The sequence below is a fragment of the Megalops cyprinoides genome, chromosome 2 (assembly GCF_013368585.1).
Source record: "Megalops cyprinoides isolate fMegCyp1 chromosome 2, fMegCyp1.pri, whole genome shotgun sequence".
Lineage (NCBI taxonomy): Eukaryota > Metazoa > Chordata > Actinopteri > Elopiformes > Megalopidae > Megalops > Megalops cyprinoides.
Genome location: NC_050584.1, coordinates 29,204,512 through 29,225,996, shown reverse-complemented (window position 1 = coordinate 29,225,996; position 21,485 = coordinate 29,204,512). Strand labels below are relative to the sequence as shown.

At 48.5% G+C, this 21,485-nt stretch overlaps 1 protein-coding gene across 2 annotated transcripts in view; it reads right to left on the bottom strand.

Annotated features, from left to right (window-relative positions):
- Positions 1-21,485, bottom strand: part of arhgap39 (Rho GTPase activating protein 39) — a 98,807-nt gene that overhangs the window by 36,198 nt on the left and 41,124 nt on the right. For both annotated transcript variants that reach the window (XM_036521684.1, XM_036521685.1), the window contains exon 2: positions 1,014-1,406. In XM_036521684.1, coding sequence (XP_036377577.1) covers positions 1,014-1,406 — 393 coding nt within the window. The remainder of the gene's footprint in view (positions 1-1,013; positions 1,407-21,485) is intronic.

The following is a 21,485-nucleotide window of genomic DNA, read 5'->3' as shown; positions in this document are numbered from 1 at the left end:
CTTGGAACATTGATGTGATGGAACCGTAATGTAAAGTGAACTCCACTGCAGTCAGGCCCTAACATGTAACCATGCACTAACCGAGTACTTCAAGACACAAAAAAGAGGTGGATCTGGAGCCGGCAGCGGGAAGAGGAACTCTCCGCCATGGCTTCAGGCCGTCCTCTGTAATAGCGCACAGCGGGGAACGAGTTAGCTGTGCCACTGCGGGCGGAAGAGGCCGTCCTGAAGAACAGTCAGCTGTAGAGGCCTGAAACAGTGCCGGTCGGTCCTGTGTGCAACGTGTCTCTGCTGTGTGTGTGCTGTGTGCATTTGTGAGTGCTATGGGTGTATACGGGGGCCCATTCAACAACATAAAAATATTGAGAATATGTTTTAGAGTATATATTTTCTCAGCCCATCCAATATATTTAAAACCTGTATATTATTGCAGTCTGTATACGTGCATAAAATATATACGTTATTACAACGAATTCCCTCCCAACCTTCTACTTCTTTCTCCTTCCCTTTCTCTCTCCCTCCCACTCTCTCCTTCTCTTCTTCTCCTCCCTCTTGCCTTCTCTCCCTTTGTCTCTCCCTTCCCTGCCTCCCTCCCTCCCTCCCTCCTCCCTTCTCTCTCCTCCCTCTCTCCTTCCTCTCCTTCTCCTCCCTCTTTCTCCTCACTATCCCCTTCCCTTTCCCCCTCCCTCCTTCTCTTTCCTGCCTCTCTCTCTCCTCTTCTCCCTCTTTCTCCTCACTCTCCCTCCTGTCCTTCTCCTTCTTCCCTCCCTCTCTCTCTGTCTCTCTCTGCCTCCCTCGTTCTCCCTCTCTCCCTCCCTCCCTCGCTCCCTCTCCCCTCACCTCTATCCCTCTCTCCCTCCCTCCCTCCCTCTCCCCTCATCTCTCTCCCTGCCTCCCTCCCTCCCTCTCCCCTCACCTCTCTCCCTCCCTCCCTCCCTCCCTCTCCCCTCACCTCTCTCCCTCCCTCTCCCCTCACCTCTCTCCCTCTCTCCCTCTCTCCCTCCCTCCCTCACCTCTCTCCCTCCTCGCGGCTGCTGGGCTGCTTGTCGGTGAGCTCCTGGTCCAGAGAGGAGGAGGTGCTCCCCTCACGGCTGACGGCGCTGCTCCTGCCAGGGCTGTTGTCGGTGGAGGCTCGCCGCGGCGACTCGGTGTTCTGCTTCAGCGTCTGCAGCTTGGCCAGCGGGATGATGTCACAGTCCTGGGGGCGGTGCCAGACGGTGCGCTGGGACGAGGCGTTGTAGTAGTAGAAGCGGGAGGTGTTGGGGTCGAACAGCTCCCACCACTGGTTGTCGCCCGTGCGCTTGATCCGCACGCCCTGGGGGGGGTCCCACACGCACTCGCCCGTCAGCAGGTTGGCGTACATCCGCTCCCGGGTGCGGGGCTCGATGATCTCCACCCATTCCAGCCTGCAGCGGGCGAGAGAGAGCAGGAGGAGTCAGAGGCTGCCAGGCCGCCATAGAGACCTGCTGAGCATCAGTCCAGGAAGAAGGGGGGACAGGGAGATCTGAGTGTCAAAGACAGATAGCAATGGGGTAGGAGTCATACAGAAATCATTTTTAAACTTGAACATGGGCTGCGGTTTGGTGGTCTGTAAAAAGCAGCCTCTCGAATCTGTTTTTCATAACGTGTAATACAATTTAACAGAGACAGAGACAGAGATGGAAAGCCAGGAAGTTACCGAAGCAGCGCACAGTGGTGCCCCTCCCCCCAGACAACACAGTAAAACACAGACAGGACTAGGGGGTGTTGTACTGTCCTCCAAAAAAGTGCTCTGAGGGTAAACCTGCACACTTTCGTAAGTGAGTTTCCCTTCTTTCCAGGCTGCCTTTTGGGTGCATTGCTTGGCACGTATTCAGCACGCTGAAGTTACAGTCTGCAGGGAACATTATCAGAAACGCAGTCACGACATTCTAACAACGTAACACGTACTCAGCTTCATAGAATCCAATGGCAGGCTGGCAGTTCTCACTGAAATATATATATGTATATGTATATGTATATGCACACGTATATGTATATGCATGTTCACATGTATATGTATATATAAATTAAGCTGGCTGAGTAGGGCTGATCAAAAGGGGTTGGACAGGTGAGCTCATGGTCAGCATTTTTCTTAACCAGAAGGATGTTGGTTCATGTCCCCCGGTCAAAGTTGTGCCAACGCCACAACTTGCGATGTGGGTTGTGGGGGGGGGGTTCTCTTTTATGATTGCATTGAGTTCTTTGCACTACGGAACAGGAGCATTGAACAATGCCATGAGCTGTAATATTGCCCAGCGCTCTCGAGACGCAATCAACCAAACTGTTACCAAGCCATCCCACACACCAGGACACCAGGGCTTAATTACTACCCCTGAGTGACAGGAGGCGAGTGACTGAGGAAGAGAGAGAGAACATTTATCCAGTAATTTCACTGGCATTGATTCAAAACCAGCTCACGAAGTGTGAAGAGAAAGAGAGAGGGAGATAGCAGGACGGGGGGGGGGGGGGGGGGAAGATAGAGGGAGAAAGGGAGGGAGAGAGGGAGGAGGAGGAAGGTCTTTGTGTTTCTTATGATTGCTGTTATGGTTCATTGTTTAGGGCCAATGGAGCGAGGTTCAGCTAAAGGCAGTCTGGGTCTAATATGTGTGTATCTGTCTGTGTGTGAAAATGAGGAGACCGCACCCCCCCCCCCCCCCCCGCCCCCCCCACATACAACCCCGCTGCCCCTAATGAAAGACATGGCCTTTACAGGGGAGTAAAGCGCTGCTCTGTTTAATGTCACTGGCTCCCCCAGATAAGATCCTCAGATCTGCGCTGTCCTCAACCCCTCCCCATACCGCGTGCTGAAACTCGGGAGATAATTATCAGCTTTTTAGAGGTCCTCCGCGTCGAAGCATCGTGAAGGGGCAGACGCTGGCACTCTCTTTGTGCACTGCGAACACTGGCTTATTTACTTAGCATACACCCTCATCAGCGTGGCTTACACTTCACAGGATGGCCTTTTAGAAACCAACATTTACTGAAGGAATTATAGCTAAGGACCTTGCTGAAGGGTACAGCAGTATTTCCCTCTCTGGGATCATGCAACCTCCTGCTCATCAGTAAAATGCCCTAACCACCATGCCATGATGGTGTTACATGAGCAGCAGTGGCCAACAGGGGATTTGACCCCATAACCTTCCAGTAACCAGTCAAGCTGCCCAATCTCCTGCCATGATGCTGACAGCAGCACAGAGAGAGGTGTGTTTTACAGCACTGGTCACCTCCTGACCTTTCACTTCCTGACTGGACACCATCCACATTCTCCTCCTTACCCCCCATGGCCCACTGTTCAACTGATATTAACTGAAATGCTGAATATGCCTTATCACTTCCACTGCATGAGAAAGTAAGGCTACCTCCATCTGTGCACAGTACAGCACTAACCAGGTGGCCTTCAGTGTGTGGATTAGCTGCACTAGCACCGGGAGGAAATGGGATTGAATCCCAGACTGAACATCACTGCCTCTCAGTTTGGGGTTGAGCTGAGAGCCCTGCTAATGGCTGCCCGGTGGGCGTGTCAGTGGCCCCGCCCTCTGTGTGTCCTTCCTGTCTTCGTTAAAGGCTTCTCTTTTCACTGCTTCAAGCGCATCAGTAATAGTCACTCAATGAATATTCATGAGCAGACGGGCTGAAAAAAAGCAAAGAAAAAACTTTCTGAAAGATTGGCTACTCGGAACGATTCCGCGCATGTCCATCACGGCTACAGTCCCAGCCAATCACAGGCCAGCCGTGCTGCCAATGACTATTCAGGAGCATCTAGAGCTCAGCAACGCCAGTACAGAGCAGCCACTGTTAAAAGCAGAGAGACAAACATCTCTGCACTGCCCATGCGGTGTCTCTGCTGGGCCTCTACACCTGGCCACCTCACCACACAAACACCTGGAAGAACCCCGCCCATCTCTGCAGGTGCAGTGTGATATACTGCCTACTGCAAATAGCTCCCCCTACTGGACAGCTCAGTACCTGTCAAAGGAAAACCCAAACAGGAGGTTGAGAATGACCTTGTGTAACACCTGACTATCAATGCTCTGAGTGATATAGGAGAGCAGAGGAAGGCCAGAAATAGAAGAGAAAACCTTTTTTGACAGGAAAAAAACACAAAATTTCTTTACTTTTTCGTCCTTAAAGAAAGGTTGAGAAGTTTAGTACTTTTTAAAGGCCAAAGATTTTCTGCTTTCTTAAAACAAAGAGGTATCCCAGTTTCTCAGAGCAGAGAAGGAAGCTGCTTTGCTGCATCATCAAAATTTACAACATTTCTGTACTGTTTCCAAAGTAACTGCCACTTCCTCCACTAACAGAGACTGTTAATCAGAGAGATTACACGCTCTGTGTTCCTTCCTGTCTTATCCAAAGAGTTCTGGTCCCCACCAACACTGCTGAGGAGGGGCAGAGTTGTCAATGTGAAGTATGCCGTCTGTATCTTGCGACTTCAGCGAATCTCCTGTCTGGGAGTCTGCCCGAATGGAGACCGGGGTTAAGTGTAAGCATTTGTAATGGCCACATTACAGACACATGGGTGGGGACTCGTGATTTAAAAGGCCCACAGCAACCTGACGGGGGGGCCCCTCCAAGCCAGGTCTGGCTCTCGGGGACTAATTACCATCACTGGCTCGCAGTTACAGGCCGTTTGCCAACCAAGACGCTACATCCAAGTCCATTAGCGACCAACTGGCACGGTGGACCAGCCGCACTTACCCGGCCGACCGTCTGGTTGCCTACAGTCAGCCCGGTCCATACCAGCCTCCCCAGTCCCCTGCCTGTGGGAGCAGGCTGGGTAGAGTGAGCCTCACACGGAGGTGGTAACCATGGGCAACACGCTGAACAGACCCCAAAATCTCCATTTCCTCGTCCAGTCACAGTCTGGAACCAGTTGGAGCAAAGCCACCCTCCAGGATACAGGACGACCGTGCCGGATGTCCAGGCCCGGCGCTGTGGGGGTGCTTAGGGGTGCATTGCGCCCCCGGTTGTTTTCTTATATCCCGGTGTCTAAATAGTATTTATGGCTTTTTGTGCACCCCCGTGGATTGCAGTCGAACCCTTCTGCATTTTCTCCTGGCACAAGCCTGCGGACGCCGTCTGACCACTCGTGCTGCACTCGTCATGCGAGAGAAGCAGCCAAAGCAAGTCTGACATGGGCTTCCTTTGCAATGCATTAGTCTTGTTAGAGAGTATATACCGACTGCAATGCATTAGTCTTGTTAGAGAGTATATACCGATTGCAATGTATTAGTCTTGTTAGAGAGTATATACCGACTGTAATGCATTAGTCTTGTTAGAGAGTATATACCGACTGTAATGCATTAGTCTTGTTAGAGAGTATATACCGACTGCAATGTATTAGTCTTGTTAGAGAATATATACCAACTGCAATGCATTAGTCTTGTTAGAGAGTATATACCGACTGCAATGTATTAGTCATGCTAGAGAGTATATACCGACTGCAATGTATTAGTCTTGTTAGACACACACATACACACACACATGCACACACAATGGTTACAATCCATTGTTTGATTTTGGTTAACTGATCCTAGATCAGAATTTGTAAAGTAGGAGCTTTTCTCATCCTCTGCAATTGAAGAATTCAGAGCCGCCTCCTGCTCATCAGCTAATGATCAGCCAATGGGATAAATTCTTCATGCTCATCAGGTAACGACCAGCCAATGGGATCAACTGTTCCCGCTAATCAGCTAATGTTCAGCAAATGGGATCAATTATTCCTGCTAATCTACTAATGAACAGCCAATGGGATAAACGATTTGGGCACGGGCCACAGAGCAGCAGGAGCCCCCGTTTGAGAGAGGTAGACAGCAGTGCAAGATTCGGTCAAGGGGAACACTGTTGTCCTGGATGTGCCTCCTGACCTGCTGTACCAGAAGACCCCTCTACATTGGCTGCTCTCTCCCTGTCTTCTGACCCACTGTACCAGAAGACACCTCTAGAAGTGGAGCTCAAAGCAGGCTGACCCCATGTCAGCATGATTGCTTTTCCTGTTGCAATCACAGCTGTGAAAACTTAAAAATGCATATAATGAGCCAGCCTGGTTCCAGCTCTACAGTGGAAAAGGGGTATAATGAGCTAGATTGGTTGCATTTCTACAGTATAAAAGGGGTACATGATGTTCTTGAATCCATGTCACCTGCATTCTCTCTCATTCTTTATCCTACCCTTCATTTCGGTCTCCTTCTGTCTGTCTCTGCCTCTTTCACTGCCTAGGAACCAAAAAACCAGAAGGCTGTTTCAAACATAAACCCTGGGTATTAAAATGTGCCAATGAGCAGGACCTCCAGTTTGTTTGAGGGTCTCCTGCAGGTTGAATAATATGAATCTCAGCCCCTGCTCTCCCCCTCCTTAGTCTCTCTCTGTCTGTCTCTCTCTCTCTCTCCCCCTCCTTCCTGTCTCTCTTTCTCTCTCTTTGTTTCCAGCAGATTGCCACACGGTACTTGCTTGGAGAATGACTTTGAGAAGTGCTCCCTCTCTTTCCCGGCCACGAGGGCCCTGTGGTAAACGTGGGTATGTCTCCCCCGCCGAGCGACTGCCCTCTTAAACTAATTACTGTCTTCGTTTAAAAAGGAGCTGAAGAAATAGCTGCAGACTCCCGCGGCCGGGGCCGAGCTGGACCCCCCGCTGCCGAAAATTAAAATCAGACAGACCTTCAATTTCACTAAAGCAATTAGTGTCCTTGGTGCGGTGTGCCGATGGCAAAGGAGGCCGTGCCATAATCCTGTTACCGAACCCACGGTCAGGCGGGGGTGAGATGGAGTGCAGCCACAACTTAGAGAGAAGCCATCCCAGCCACCACCACCACTACCACTGCTACCCTCCAATCACCCTGTTTGATTCAGGGGCAAGGTGGTACATTACATCACATTATTGTCATTTAGCAGCATGCTCTTATCCAGAGCAACTTACACAGGTTACAGTTTTTATTGTTAGCTACTTATACAGCTGGATATTTACTAAGGCAATTCTGGGTTAAGTACCTTGCCCAAGGATACAGCAGCAGTGCCTCAGTGGGGAATCGAACCAGCAACCTTTTGGTTACGAGTCCTGCTCCTTACCACTGTGTTACACTGCTGTGGTAACTGGTGGAAAAGAAGGAGGAGGTGACTGCTTGGAAATGAGGAAGTGGAGTCAGCTGGCACCATTAAGGACAGTAAGGGAAATTTCACTACTTTCATTGGGTGGGGTCCATCTCACTGGTATGCCAGTTTTTTTCCCTAGAGGGGGTGATGTGTTTGAGGACTTCTCTGCCCCAAAAAAACCTGAGTCCATTGATTTGTTATTTTTTGACCCTCAGTGGAGGAGTGGGTAAAAAGTATTCTGTTTCCACTGACCTGCCTTCTCTGCTGGTCCACTCCACTGGACACGAGGTGGACCAAGGGCTGGGACCATGTTGGCCGGCCTCAATTAACGATAGAAAGCTGCTCCTAAGCTCAGGGGCATTTCCAAATCACCACAACCAGAAAGTCTCTTTCAGTGCTAACTCCTCGCTAGAGAGCACACACTTTTTCACATATCATCAACAGTCCAGTCTTAAATATAAAGGACTACCCTCACCTGAAAAGCAACCCACCATATTGGCTCTCATGGGAGCCAAAATGGCGGCACCCGCATGGCTGACAGGGGTCCGTGGAAGCCATCACTAAGCCTCTTGTGTTTGTCATTTAAGCTTTCCGATAATGGAATCCCCACACACCCATCACCCCCCCGCCCCCCCCGTCACGCCGCAGTTACAGACAGAGGAAAGACAGAACACCCTCCACCTGCAGGTATTGATTTGCTGGCCAATTTAACGCAGGCTGATGTGGGTCACGCCTGCTAATGGGGTCTCTGCTGGTACACCGAGGCCTCTCATCTGGGGGAAACCCACCCCAGTTATTATCCTGGACATATTACGCCCTAATACAGCTGGGCTGGGACAATGGAGGGGGTGGTGGGGGGGTCATAGTGGCAATTCAGGACAAATTGCCTTATTTTTAACTCAAAGCAAGCACAGCAGTGTTCCCATGTGGATTTAGAGATTTTGAAACCAGACTGCTTCTGGTCTGGAGAGTTTACATTAACATTTATTCATTTGACAGACGCTCTTATCCAGAACGACTTAAAAGCAGTGCGTTCATCAGGGTGAAGAAATAAGCCACAGACATACCGAATCCCTAGTGCATTCCTAGAAATGCAATAGCATTGTGGGAAATATACATTACCACAAGGGGAGTAAGTGCTTTCACGGGGCACACAACCTTAAACGATTACCAAGAGCCTCCAAATGACAGGATTGTTTCTGTGTGTACCTGGTGTCTGGAATCACCCAACATTCTCTGCCATTGCCAAGTGATAGGTAACAGGAGGGAGGTTTGGGTTTTCAATCACATGTCAGAGTCACAGTGAGAGAGCAGCTGTCTTGTAGAATATGATCTGCCTGTACCTGTCGTACAGGTAAGCTGTGTATGCTGTGTACGGGCCAGGGTGATTCACGCCATCAAGACTTATCCCAATTTGTGATGCACCAGGCAACTGACTTGCAGTCACACCCCTTGGACGGGACATCAGTTTTACACAAGGCCATTACCCATAATCCTTTGCTTTCAGGGCTGAATGCCAAACAGCAGGACATAAGGCATCATTTATAAAGTCCTTGGAATAACGTGTCTGGGGACTGAACCTCCAAACTTCCACGGTCGGGACAGTGTAATGGTAGATAAACACACTCTCTTTCTCACACACACACACACACACACACACACACACACACACACACAAACACACCTCACTTGGGCAAACTCAGTATTTTGAGGTCAAAAGGAGAACACACGCCAACTATCTAAACTCTGACTTCTAATGCTGTTCTGCAGGTTTACCAGCAAAGAGAATAACAACAAACACCTGAAACCACAGACTGAGACAAAAAATATTGATTTCAAGCACAAAAAAAATTTGTTCTTAAGGAAAGAAAATCGATTGTTGAGTTGTCCTGTACAGGTGACAGCAGTCACCCATGTCAGAAAACCCTATTTAGCCAATGAGGGCGGCAACTGTAAATCTGATGGTTATCCATCACACAGGAATCCATCCAGCTGATCTACAGCAAAGACATGGGCGGGACTCCCTGAAACTAATCAACTAATTAAACTCATTAGCAGAGTCAAGTCCAGCCCCCCGAAGCAGGTGGGATGGAATTTCACGGTCCCCTCATAGACAAACTAAACACGCCCTACATACACAGTGCAGTAAGCACGAAAGAAGGCAGAGTGGGTGATATCTGGAGCTCTGTGAGCATGCAGCTCTATCAGGCCGACTGCCTCTCCGTCTGACACATATTGCATTTCTGCCGGTTGTGGAATTAAGTCCCCTTTTTCTGGCACCGCCTGCAGGCAGCAGTGGCCAAAACCGACACAGACTGGCTTGGCGTGGCAGAAAAAAACAGAAGCTTCTTCACGGCGGCCTACTCGCACTGTTCAGAGAAATACGCCGAGATTACCTCCCCTGCCAAGACACTCTACTGTACGCTCATTCATTTCACTACCGACTGCAGAAATGGATCGGATGAGTAATAAAATGCACATTTTTAGCAGGGCAAACATTTTCTTTTTGTCTGTTCGAGCTGTGTCTGAGTCACCTCATGTGTGTCCCTGTCGAGGAAATACGAGGGGCTGTGTCACGTGACGCCCTAATAAAATCAGAGGAGAGGATGGAGACAGAGGAGCCAGGAGGAGCAGATCGGATCCAGAAAAGCAGGGATGCTCTGCTGTCTTTTAGCCTGGCGTCATGCGCCTCTGGTCCGTCTTTCATCCTAAAACCCTTAATTACTAAACGAGATTAATCATTCCAAAACGGTCGCTGGGCGTGTTCCAGGCACACTATCGGTAGCCTGCAATTTTAGAGAGGGACATCTTGGGTGATGGCCTCGCTCTGGGGGGACATGGTTACCCAGGCAACCCTTGACCCTTGAACTCTTTATTTGACCTATGACAACAACAGAACAAGACGCAGCAGACTCAGTAAGCTGAGAGACGTGTCACGCCTGTGGGTAAGGAGCAGAGGATTTGAACCCGGGGGCGGGTAGGGGGCAATCACAAAACCAGGAAAAGCAGAGCCGCTTGGCTCGCTGTTGCAGTTGCTGTGCGCTCTCCCACATGGGACGGCGTATCGGATTTCACCCCAAATCAATCACAGCGTCCTGACCCATGCGGCAGTAACACACCCATGGCCTCAGCCATCAGGATTTTCCTTCTGACAGATCTATACCTTTAATCAGTCAGAGTGCTTCAATCACAGAGCCCTGCTGGTCTGTAAGGGCAGTTCCTATGTGCTGTGAGGGCTTGGGCTCCTGCTCAGGAGTCCAAGCAGAACCGGCAGAACCAGCAGAACCAATACATGGAGAACATCAAACCCATTGGCTTGGTTCCTAGTGAGCATCACCGTCTCTTTACGTCTGTATAGTGGATGACAACGTTGATGCGACACTGATGCAGCCTTGTGGTGATGTTGTGGGAGTGCACTGCAATGCATCCGCATCCCAAGGGGCCACTTCAATAACCCCCGCCCCAATTGCCCCCAGTGAAAACAGCTCTTGGGATAAACAGACTGTCAGCAGCCACCCTGCACCAACGGGACCTAAAATATTCATGAGAGAAGGTCTGGTACCCCCATTACCCCCTGCAGGAGGGGAACTCTCAACCCATACACACCTCACCACACACACAAACACACACAAACACATTAATGCTTTATTGGTATTTATATTTATTCACTACTTCATTAGGATCCACAAGGGAACATTATGTACACTATGCACAAACCCATTTTTTCTGATGTGATGAAAAGGATGCTGGGATGTTGTATGCATGTCATATTTTGTGTCAAAGCATAATTAGGCCCTGTACACAGGCATGCATGCTTACTCTCCACAAACAACGCCAGCTTCCCTTGTGTTCAGGGGTGCATGAAGCATCCTCTCTTGCAGACCGACACGCCTCCCATTACTGCGGAGACAGAGCTCAGCCCTGAAAGCTGCTTAGCTTTCTCCCCTGTCAGACCTGCAATTTGCAGTCCTCGTACAACCATGTCTATGTGCGTGTCCCTCACTCCCGAGAACAAAAGTGAACAAGCGCCATTTATAACCGAAGCAATCTCCTGCATCCTCCAGCGCCTGGTCCTTTAACAACATGGTGAAATATCTCAGTACAGATCACATAAGCAGCCTCACTCTACCATGTATCACTCACAGTGGGTTTCTTTCACCGTTACAATGTCCTGTGCGTGTATGTCAAAGAATAAATAACTGCTCCATCAAGCTATTTGAACCAACTTGCTTAAACACAGGGATTCTTGGCAATTTCAGTTGATGCTACAGAGATACAGGGGTCTTCTTCAGTAATTCGCTCAACAATTTGGTCAAGCCTAGCACTACACAGCCTGTCCTAATCGTGCTTCCACTCACACTCTTGGCAGTAAATACAGTGGTCACTTTGGGCATTACAGCATTACAGAGTATTAAACATGAATCAGATGGATCGATTCCTTAACCAGGGCACTACACAGTATTAAATATGAATCAGCTGGATTGATTCATTACCAGGATGCTACAGAGTATGAAACATGAATCAGGTGGATTGATTCATTAACAGGACACTACAGAGTATTAAACATGAATCAGCTGGACTCATTCATTGATTGACTGGCAGACCCGCTCTCCTCATTGTGGGGATAATGCAGTCCTCTGACTTTAGTGCTTCTGGGTTCCAGCGAACGATTATTGATCAATCACCCCATATGTCAGGTAAACCCCGCTACCTTCAAGCTGGCAGATGGATCCCAGATTCCAACAGCTCAATGCCACAGCACAAGACAGAGCAGAGCACAGGCTACAGGAGCCTCGGTGAGGTGTGTTCTTATGAGAATGGGAAGGGAGAAACTCTGTTGAGTATGTACTCTGTTGTGCTGCTGTTAGAGGAAGTGCAGCAAAACTGAACTCCAGCACCTGAAGCAGGAAGCAGGACGACAGGACCTAAGAACAACAGGAGAGGGCAGTTAGCCCGACCCTCGTCTGAAAAGACACTGTTCAAACACCAAGCTGCATTCGCTAAATTTTTAAAAAATATACACCCACACACTACCCTCAAATGTTCTCTCACACACACACACACACACACACACACACACACACACACACACACTCACACACTCACAAATACACACACACACATAGACATGCACACACCCGGGACCCCCCCGTGGGAGCAGTACACAAGGCCATTTCCAGTGATGACAATGGGGCTCAGAAATTCCAGCCCATTTCTACATTTACATCAGACACCCCTCTGTTCCCCATCACTGCCAGGCTGACTCATCCCATTGAGAAACCTGACCCCCCCAATTTGGTCCCAGAGGTGGTGGGGGGGGGGACATATGCTTTCCAGCCTCAGGGCTATTGAGTGGAGAGCAGTCTGATTAACTCCACAGTGTAATGGCTGCCAGTGAGTGGCCATTGGAGGACTGTCCAGGGACTCACTGATAAGGCCTCCTCACACACCAGATGGGGCTTCATATAGGAGCACACCACACTCCCATCACCCCAACCCCTTCACACATCCCCCCCCACCCCTCGCATATGTGCGTGCACACACACACACACACACACACACACACACACACACACACACGCCCAAACACTTCTCGCCTCTCGGAAACAGCTGCTCCTGTTCTCACACACGTTCTCTGGAGCACAGCCCGTCTCTCTTATAAAACATTACCCATGATCCCATGATGCATCTGGAGAGCCACCCGATGTGCCACTTGAAGGAAGACAGGTGCCACTCTTGTCACTCAAGCGCATTCCATCCATGTGCCTTTGATGATGTGCACCCACCCTACACCCGCTTTCACACAAACACATTTGGCGTGTCACAATCAATCAGAGTGAAGACTACACGTGACATCATCACTAGGCTTCTTCTGATTCAGACATGTGATAGCATGTTGCAATCATTTGATGACTTATGCCTGCAGAGTTCTGACATTGTGATGTCACTGTGAAAAGAATGCTTGCACCATCAGCCAGTGTGTAGCACAGATCTGTCAGTCCCTTTGAGTCTCTTTCAGAATCTGAAGTCACACAGCCAGCCACATTTCCAGGCAGATCTTGTGCCAGGATGGGAAGCAAATCTGTCATTTCTGCAATAGTGAAAATGTGGTTTGCGTTCAACATCTGGTGCTGTGGTTGTGGTGGCAGAAGTGGGATGTTATTCTACATAGTCCAGCCAGCTCTCCACTCTCCCCCTTCCCTTCCCAAATACAGCCTGTACCCCTTGCTGACACTCCTCTCTGGAGAGTTGGCCGCTGGCGGCAGAGCCCTGAATCTCTGATCGCCGAGTATCTCTGTGGGGGTGGAAACACCTAAATCCCTACGACAGGGAGGTTGGTGGAGATCTCCAGATCAATGGGAGCTGTTATAATGTTCCGGCTTCGCTCTGCTGGTTGCAATGTCCTCTCAGCCTCTCTGACTGTACTGCACAGAGAGCTGTTTCCTCTCTTTCTCCCTCTCCCTTCTTTATCAGTTGAATTCAGCTCGTTGAGCGTTACACATCTATACAAAACAAACATCAATACGCAGAATATTTGACTGCTCAAAGTAAACCTATACAACCTTCAACCCAACTGGGCACCGGTATAGCATAGTTGGAATGCTTCAGGGGCTTGTTAGTTCTGACTTCGCTCTTTCGTTTGCGTTCTTTTCAGCAGTTGAATAAGGAGCTTTAAAAGTCCTCCCTCTCTCATGTTTGAGAGATCTTCCACTTAACTAGTTCACTTTGTAATTCCAGACAATTTTCACAGCTTGCATGGCTTTCTTCTCCTCATAGTGACAGACTGAAGTTTCAAGACCTTGACGAAACTACAAGCATCCATCCAAGCGACTAAATTTTCTTCCTTTTTAAAACAAGACTCATGAGAATACAGCCCCCCCTCGCAAACAGCTACCCCCACCATCCACCACACAGATTCCCACAGAGTAGGCGGAGTATGCTTCTCTCATTGGCCCAATGCCACGAGACCCCAAAACAGCCCAGACCAATCCTGCGTGATGCATTCTTTTCCTCTCTGATCACATTACCCACTTATCCTGTTATTCCGTTTGTCCCCAGCTGTGGGATTCGATCCAGCACCCCACTGGGCTGAGGAGTCACCGGTGCTCTCTATCTGAGCTCACGAGGGCGAGGATGGCAGCGCAGGACAGTAATAAACACATCAACCCTGACATTAGCGGGATTATCAGCGGCGTCACCCGTCACAATGGCCTGCACACGGACCATGACGGACCTGTTAAAGAGTGACACATTAAGCAAGAAGCTGACTTAATTTGGGAGTAATTAATCAGTTATAGCATTTTAAAAATGACCCGGTTTAACTAGCCACAATTGTTTCGAAACTGCTGGTGAAGGAAGCGAAGCGTGCGCGTGCACACACACACACACACACACACACACCAAAAATCCAGAAGACAGAAAATACATAACATGCTGTACAAAACACTTGTTAAAAACGTGGAGATAAATCTAAAGAATAACCTAACATTTCAGATGATGTGCTGCAAGAATATTTATTTCATGTTTATACTTGTAAGATAACACATACCATTCTCAAGAATACAGTATGAGTCTTATTCTTTTGAAGATTTCCCACCTTAAGATGACAAATTATATTAATGTGAGATATTTCTTGAGAACTAATGTTTGCTTTGGTTAGATATTCTTTTCTATTACAAAAAGAATGTTACATTTTTAAACACATCCATATATAACCTGTTTAGTTTGACCTTGAGGGTCATTTTCAGTTCATTCCTTAGTAATAAAACCAACCACCAACTGTTTTGTCTTTAGGACAACGTTAGGAAAATGTTTCCATGATGTTACGAGGCAATAACTTGCAGCTGACCCCAGAAAATAAAGGGTGCTTTCTTGACTCCCACAATGAATGGAGCTTGCCCTTGTTATCAGTGACTCACTCATGGGATCCAATCATCGTGTTTTAATACAAAGAACAAAGTCTATTGATTGGCTGATTGTAGCAAATGGCCGACAGCACACAGCAGAACTCATGAAGCCTCGGTGTTTCATTACTAATTACACTGTTACTCCTCACCACCTGATTGGCCGAAAGTTAGATGTGATATGCATATTAATACCCTGTCTGCAATTCTGCCTCCAGGTTGGACAAACAAACATGTATCACAGCAGTATATTATCATGAGGATAAGGAACTACATTTCAGCGGAGCAAAGGTCGACGCTGGATCCTACAATCTTGCACAGCCAGAGGGGTGTGCCGCACATCAGAGAATTAGTTTCACCGAGAGCCGTTCCCGTCATCCTGTTTCTGTTATCTCTTGCTGTTGTCCTTGAGCTACCCTTGAACGAATGCTGGATGTAGTATAAACCAAGAATGACTGTACAATTGCTCAGATTAGTCATCACACAGCTCTGAGTAAATATGTTCATAATGCACTTGATTACTGCCTTGGCACTAAGCATCACAGAAGCAGCCGAACACACCACCCACTCACTGTACACACACACACACACGCGCGCGCATGAGTGCACACATACACAGCAACCCCCCCCCCACACACACACACACACGCACACACACATCACCCACTCACCACACACACACACACACACACACACACACACACACACAGCAACCCACACACACTCACAGTAACCCCCCTGCATACACACACTTACAGTCACAAAAAATGCAGTCACAGACATACAAATCACACACATGCAGGTACATACACATGCATTCAAATGCAGCCACATCATTGTGTTCAAAGCCCCACCGCACACAAAGGTCTGACCACCACTATACTCCCACACTGAAACAGAGTCCACTACGGCCCTTTTTCCTCCAGTATTGCAGCAGGAATAGTTGTTGCCCATGGGCAAAGCTTTGACCCAGCTGACACAATTTGCAAAGTTTTAATTTTGCAGAGCCCCAAAACCAGCTGCTGCCACTGCTGTGATCAATGCAGGTTACCCCCTGTGTACCCCCTGTGTATCCCACTGAGCCCCACCCTAACAGAACTCCCCACATCCCATCCCGCCTCCTTTCCAGCTGCCACACCCATCTCTCCACCCAAACCGGCAATGTCTGGGGATTCAAACTTACAACCTACTGCTCTTGACTCCAGTAGGGTCTCCAGCAAGCTGAGGAGAACAGACCTGAGCTCAATTAAAATAATTCTCAATACATCTATTACCAGCCTTAATATTCTACACCGCCTTCTACAACATTCCACAATGAGGCAAATTTAACCCTTGCAAACCCCTCAGTGAAAGAGCTGACAGTGGGGAGACATTAGTGTATGCTGTGATTTTGCAGCGGCTGTCAGGATACACGGACATCATGTTCCTTATCGAGGTGAGAGGGAGTGCGATATTGGTGGGGGTGGGGGGTGTGAATGGTGGATGTTCTGGACCCATTCTCATACACCCCCACCCCCGCCCCTTCAGGAACGGAATATGGAATGCAGCGGGTGGCGGAATGCGCCGTTTCCATGGAGAGCGAGCACACGGCTGTCCCTATATAAACACAGCTCTCCGATGAAGGCGGGAGAGGGCAGGGGTGGGGGTATGGGAGCGGGTTTGGCTGGTGTATTCTCCCATCACACCCCGCCATGACCCCCTGCCCCCACCCCCCCTCACCACTGCCATTTAGAAATAGCATCCAGTGTGAGACCTGTCTCTATTTGTCTGTCACCTCCATCCAAGACAGGGACTATAATCACAGCACTTATCTCTCTATTAACTGCTCCTCTAACATTCCCACTCCTGCGAGAGAGAGGGAAAGGGAGAGAGACAGAGGAAGCAAGAGAGAGAGAGAGGGAAAGGGGGGGAGAGGGAGAGAGTACTCTGGTGCTGATGGACTGTGTTCCACAGGAGAGATAAAGAGAGAGAGACAGAGAGGGATCGAGAAAGAGGTAGAGAGAAAGGGAGGGAGAGAGCAGGAGAGAGAGAAAGGAGGAGGGAGAGAGAGAACACAGAGGGAAAGAGGGAGAAAGTGAAAGAGAAAGAGAGACAGGAAGAGAGAAAGATAAGGAGAAGAGAAAGAAGAGGGGGAGGGAGAAAGGAAAGGAGAGAGGGAGAAGGAAAGAGAGGGAGAGCGTTGCTTAAACAGCGTTGCTGCAGCTGAAACATGCATTTTGAATATTAATCCATAAGAGATTCAGTCACAGCCTTTCGCTGCTCTGATGAGGCGGGGGGTAGGGAGGGGGTTAGAGACGCTCTGTTCCGTTGAGCAGACACTTTCAAGCTCATTTAGCAGGATGCAGACACAGTTGCAGCACTTTTAATCAATGATAATTCGTTTAGCTGCCCTGATAGGTCAGCTAAACCCAACCCCTGTCGAGTGTGGAGGGGTGGGAAGCAGGTCACATGGTCACAGAGAGCAGCAAGTACAGGATTAACACATGAGCACTGAGACCGAATGTGCCCACAGACCAGCTCTGAAGGAGCACTGCTGCACCCTCACGTACCCAAAAACCACCTCAAATCAGAAATCACTTACAACACTGCAGCTCTATGAGAGGCCAGGTGGCGGTTCTATTATAAAGTTACCCACACACACAAACGCTATTGACCGGGATCCAAGAGCGGTCAACGAAGTTTAATAACGCAAGGCAAAAATCAAAAGTCAAGGACAAAACGGGTCGGGAACAAGAAGCAGCAGTGCAAACCCAGAATCCAAAACACGAGCAAAGGTCCAAACAACAGGCAAGGGTCAGAAGCAGTAAACACGGAACGGCTGAGTGCTGGCTTGGTATGGATGCAACAAGCAATACCACAGGCAACAGAAACCGAGTGTCAGGGCTCCGCCCCCTTAAGCCGCAGTGTTTTTGTTTTCCCTGTCCTTGTGCTTTTGTTTTCCTTGTGTTCCTGCCCCGCCCTGCTCCCCGCCGGGTCCCCGCCCACCTGATTCCCTCATTGCCTGCACCTGCCTGCCTGCTCACCTGCTTCCCATCTCCTCGTTACCCCAGCCCTATATCTTCCCTGCGTGTCTCTGTCTTGTTGCTAGTTCGTTTCAGTGTGTTTCACCTGTCTCGTCCCCGCGCTTCATTTACTCGAGAGTTGTTTGTTACATTGCTGATCCTGCCTGTTTCCTGACCACGATTCCTGCCTGCCGTTTTGGATCTGATCGCTGCCTCTCACCTGCCTGATTCCTGACCCTGTTCTCCCTGACTCCCGATTTTGGATTTGCCCCCGGATTGCTTCTCTGTGCTTCGAACCCTGCCTGTCCCTGGATTTACGAACTGCCTGTCCCTTTCTATTCTCGCCTGCAACCGGAACATCCTGCGGTCCGCGTTTGTGTCCCGACCACCGGCGCTAACACCGAGTCCTAATGTAGCCAGGACTTGATTGAGGAATGATTCACAGGTGCGCTTGATGAGTGGGCGTGGCTGAGCCGGGCTGAACTGGGCGTGGCTGAGCTGGCTGACTGGGAGCGGGTGTGACAGCTATGTCACGTAACAATAAACATAAACAAATAACAATAACAATAACACACAAACAAATGCACACATGACCACACAGACAGACAGACAGACACACAAACACTCATGAAGAAACAGGCACATAACCACACACAGAGACACACACACAAACAGAATAACGCACTCTCATAACAATTATCATCTTTCATATATCACCTATGTGTGCATCTCAAACAAATACACACACACACACGAAAGGTTTCAACACATAAGTAAAAGTTGTAAAACCAGTTACAGGGCAGTTGAATGCAGTTTTGACTGCTTTAAGTGGACTGGGCTAGTCCTCCACCCCACCCCTATATTTCTTTCCCCTGTCAAGGACCTCATGCTCTCTGTGTCAGGTGTGTATCCCTTCTGGGTGCCTTCACAGACAGGGGAAGGATCTAGAAGGATGTTGTGACTCAACGCCGACACCATGACACCAGCACCTGCCTCACAAAACCACATCACAGGGGGCTCCCCAAAAGCGGCACCCCATAACAACCTCTGTGCCATGTCACCCCGACGGTGATCGCTGAGGGGTTACCCCCCCTCCATGACGAGTGTCACTGTCTTCTGCACACGAGTCATGGCCATAGCTCATGTTGTCATGGCGATTCTCTCCCCTGCCCCATCATCTGTTGCCATGTAGCTGGTCGTGTGTCTGTATCCAGGGCTCACGTTTCACATAATGCTCCACTACAGGTATGGGGATTTAAGAGAGCTGGGCCTGGGCCTAAACCCTGCAGCCTTCTGGTGCTCTGACTCCCACTGCATATCAGCCTGTGTGTGTGTGTGTGTGTGTGTGTGTGTGTATATGTGTGTGAACTAGAGAGAGTGTATGCATGTGAGCGCATATACTCTATTTGTGTGTATATGTATGTGCAACTGGGTGAGTTTGTATGTGCGTGCATGTTTGTGAGTGCACAATAAGTTCAGTCGTTGTGAGTGTGCGTGTGTACATGAGTGCACGTGGGTGTATGTGCAAGCATGTGTATCTGCATACTGGTCACGGGAATTGCGTGCGTGTGTGTGTACATATGTTTTTTTCTCCTCAGCAACATTTTTAACATCAGGGTGGGGCCTGTTTTTATTCCAGTGCTTTCGGCCCCTGCATAATTTAAGAGGGTGTGTATTTATTTATTTGCTTTGAATTATTCATGTGTGACCATACAGTTCCCTCTTCCTCTGCGTGTCTACCAGTGAATAATGGGGAAGATAATTACATTAATAACCACGGCTGCATTTCCAGAGCGCTAATTAGCATGTCGCTTCTGTGCGTTTCCCGCTGTAAAACAAAACTAGCTCTAATTTTGCATTCAGACAAACACTGGTAAATAAATAGACAATAAATGCCCAAACTGTGACCTATTTAACCAGGACAAGATAAGGCTCCTCTCGTCCCCGTGTCAGTGTGAGTGTGCGCGCACGTGTCTGTGTGTGTACGTATGTAAGTGGGTAAATTTACATGTCTCTTCAGCACACAGAGAACCACAAGTGCCTGTCTGTGTTTGTTCTTGCGTGGTACTGCCTCAGGGACCGTATGGAGAGTGTTTGCAGTGGACAGATGCCCAGAGGAAAGGGGGGGGTCCATGGGAACATCACAGCAGATTGGGATTGCTAAAGAGAAAATACACTGTAACAAGCATTCACGCTTACTCATGTAGGATCACACACACATGTATACTCACAAACACACATATACAGACAGACACACTCATTCACAAACATGCACACACATACACACAGCCCCACACACACAAACACACACACACGCACACACACACACACACACACACACACACACACACACACACACACACACACACACGCACACAGACTGACAGACTGTAATGTCATGAACACCCACAATCTGACACAAACACAAAACAGCAACCCTCTGTGATGAACACATGCATGTTGAAATGCCAGGAGTATTGACAGTGATCTTACAGTGATGTTCTTATAATAAATGATATAACTGCATGTTCAACAGTGTGACAGAGGATAAACATCCAGCAAAAAGTACAGCAACAGGCAACTGTCACAGAAATGTCACCATGACAAGCACGCAGCCATCCACACCAAAGGACCCAGGCCTCCTTTGTAACAGAGTAATGAGCTCAAAAAACTGTAGGAGTTGATATCACTGTTCAAAACTGGCTCATTATACCGACACCGCTGTAAAATAAGGGTCACTATGTTACAGCATACCAGCTACTTACTATGGACACAGCGAGGGACAAAAATAATAACAGAAATTATATATAATTATATTATAGATCACAGAAGGTTTTGTGCTGAAGAATGAACTTTTGAAATTTTGATGTTGATTACACCATCTTTTAGCTTCAGCTTTTACAATTTTTTACAATCATTTTCACACGTCTCAATACCATGTCCACTTTTTTAAAACGCTTAACACATTCACCATATCAGTAGACTATGTGAACTAAACTGTGTATACTTTTGCATTGCTTTGATACAAAATGCATTCAATCACCACTTCTTCCGAAATTCATGAATACCTCTCTCAGTCAATGTTCACCACTAGCAAAATTCTGTACAACTACAAGCAAACAGATCAAAAAGTTTGTTCTTGGTGTCATGATAGCTGCTTGGCTTCAACTATTTATGGGGCGCGGGGGATTGTAGGGGTGGATAAGATATGCTTAAGATTTTTTTCTAAATGTTCAAGGCAAGGGAGAATGTTGCAGTAAATGTGAATGTAACAAAGGGCGAGAGCAGTCACCCCACCCGGCCTCAAACCCAGGCCTACGGGGTAGCAACCATGCAATTTTGACTGCGACACCAAAGAGCCAAGCTCATTGATATGGCACTCAGAGCGCATACTCAACCGTAGTGGCCGCACTTTGTCACAGTGAAAATCATAAAAATTTGACCCAAAATACAGAGTACACCATGGATCA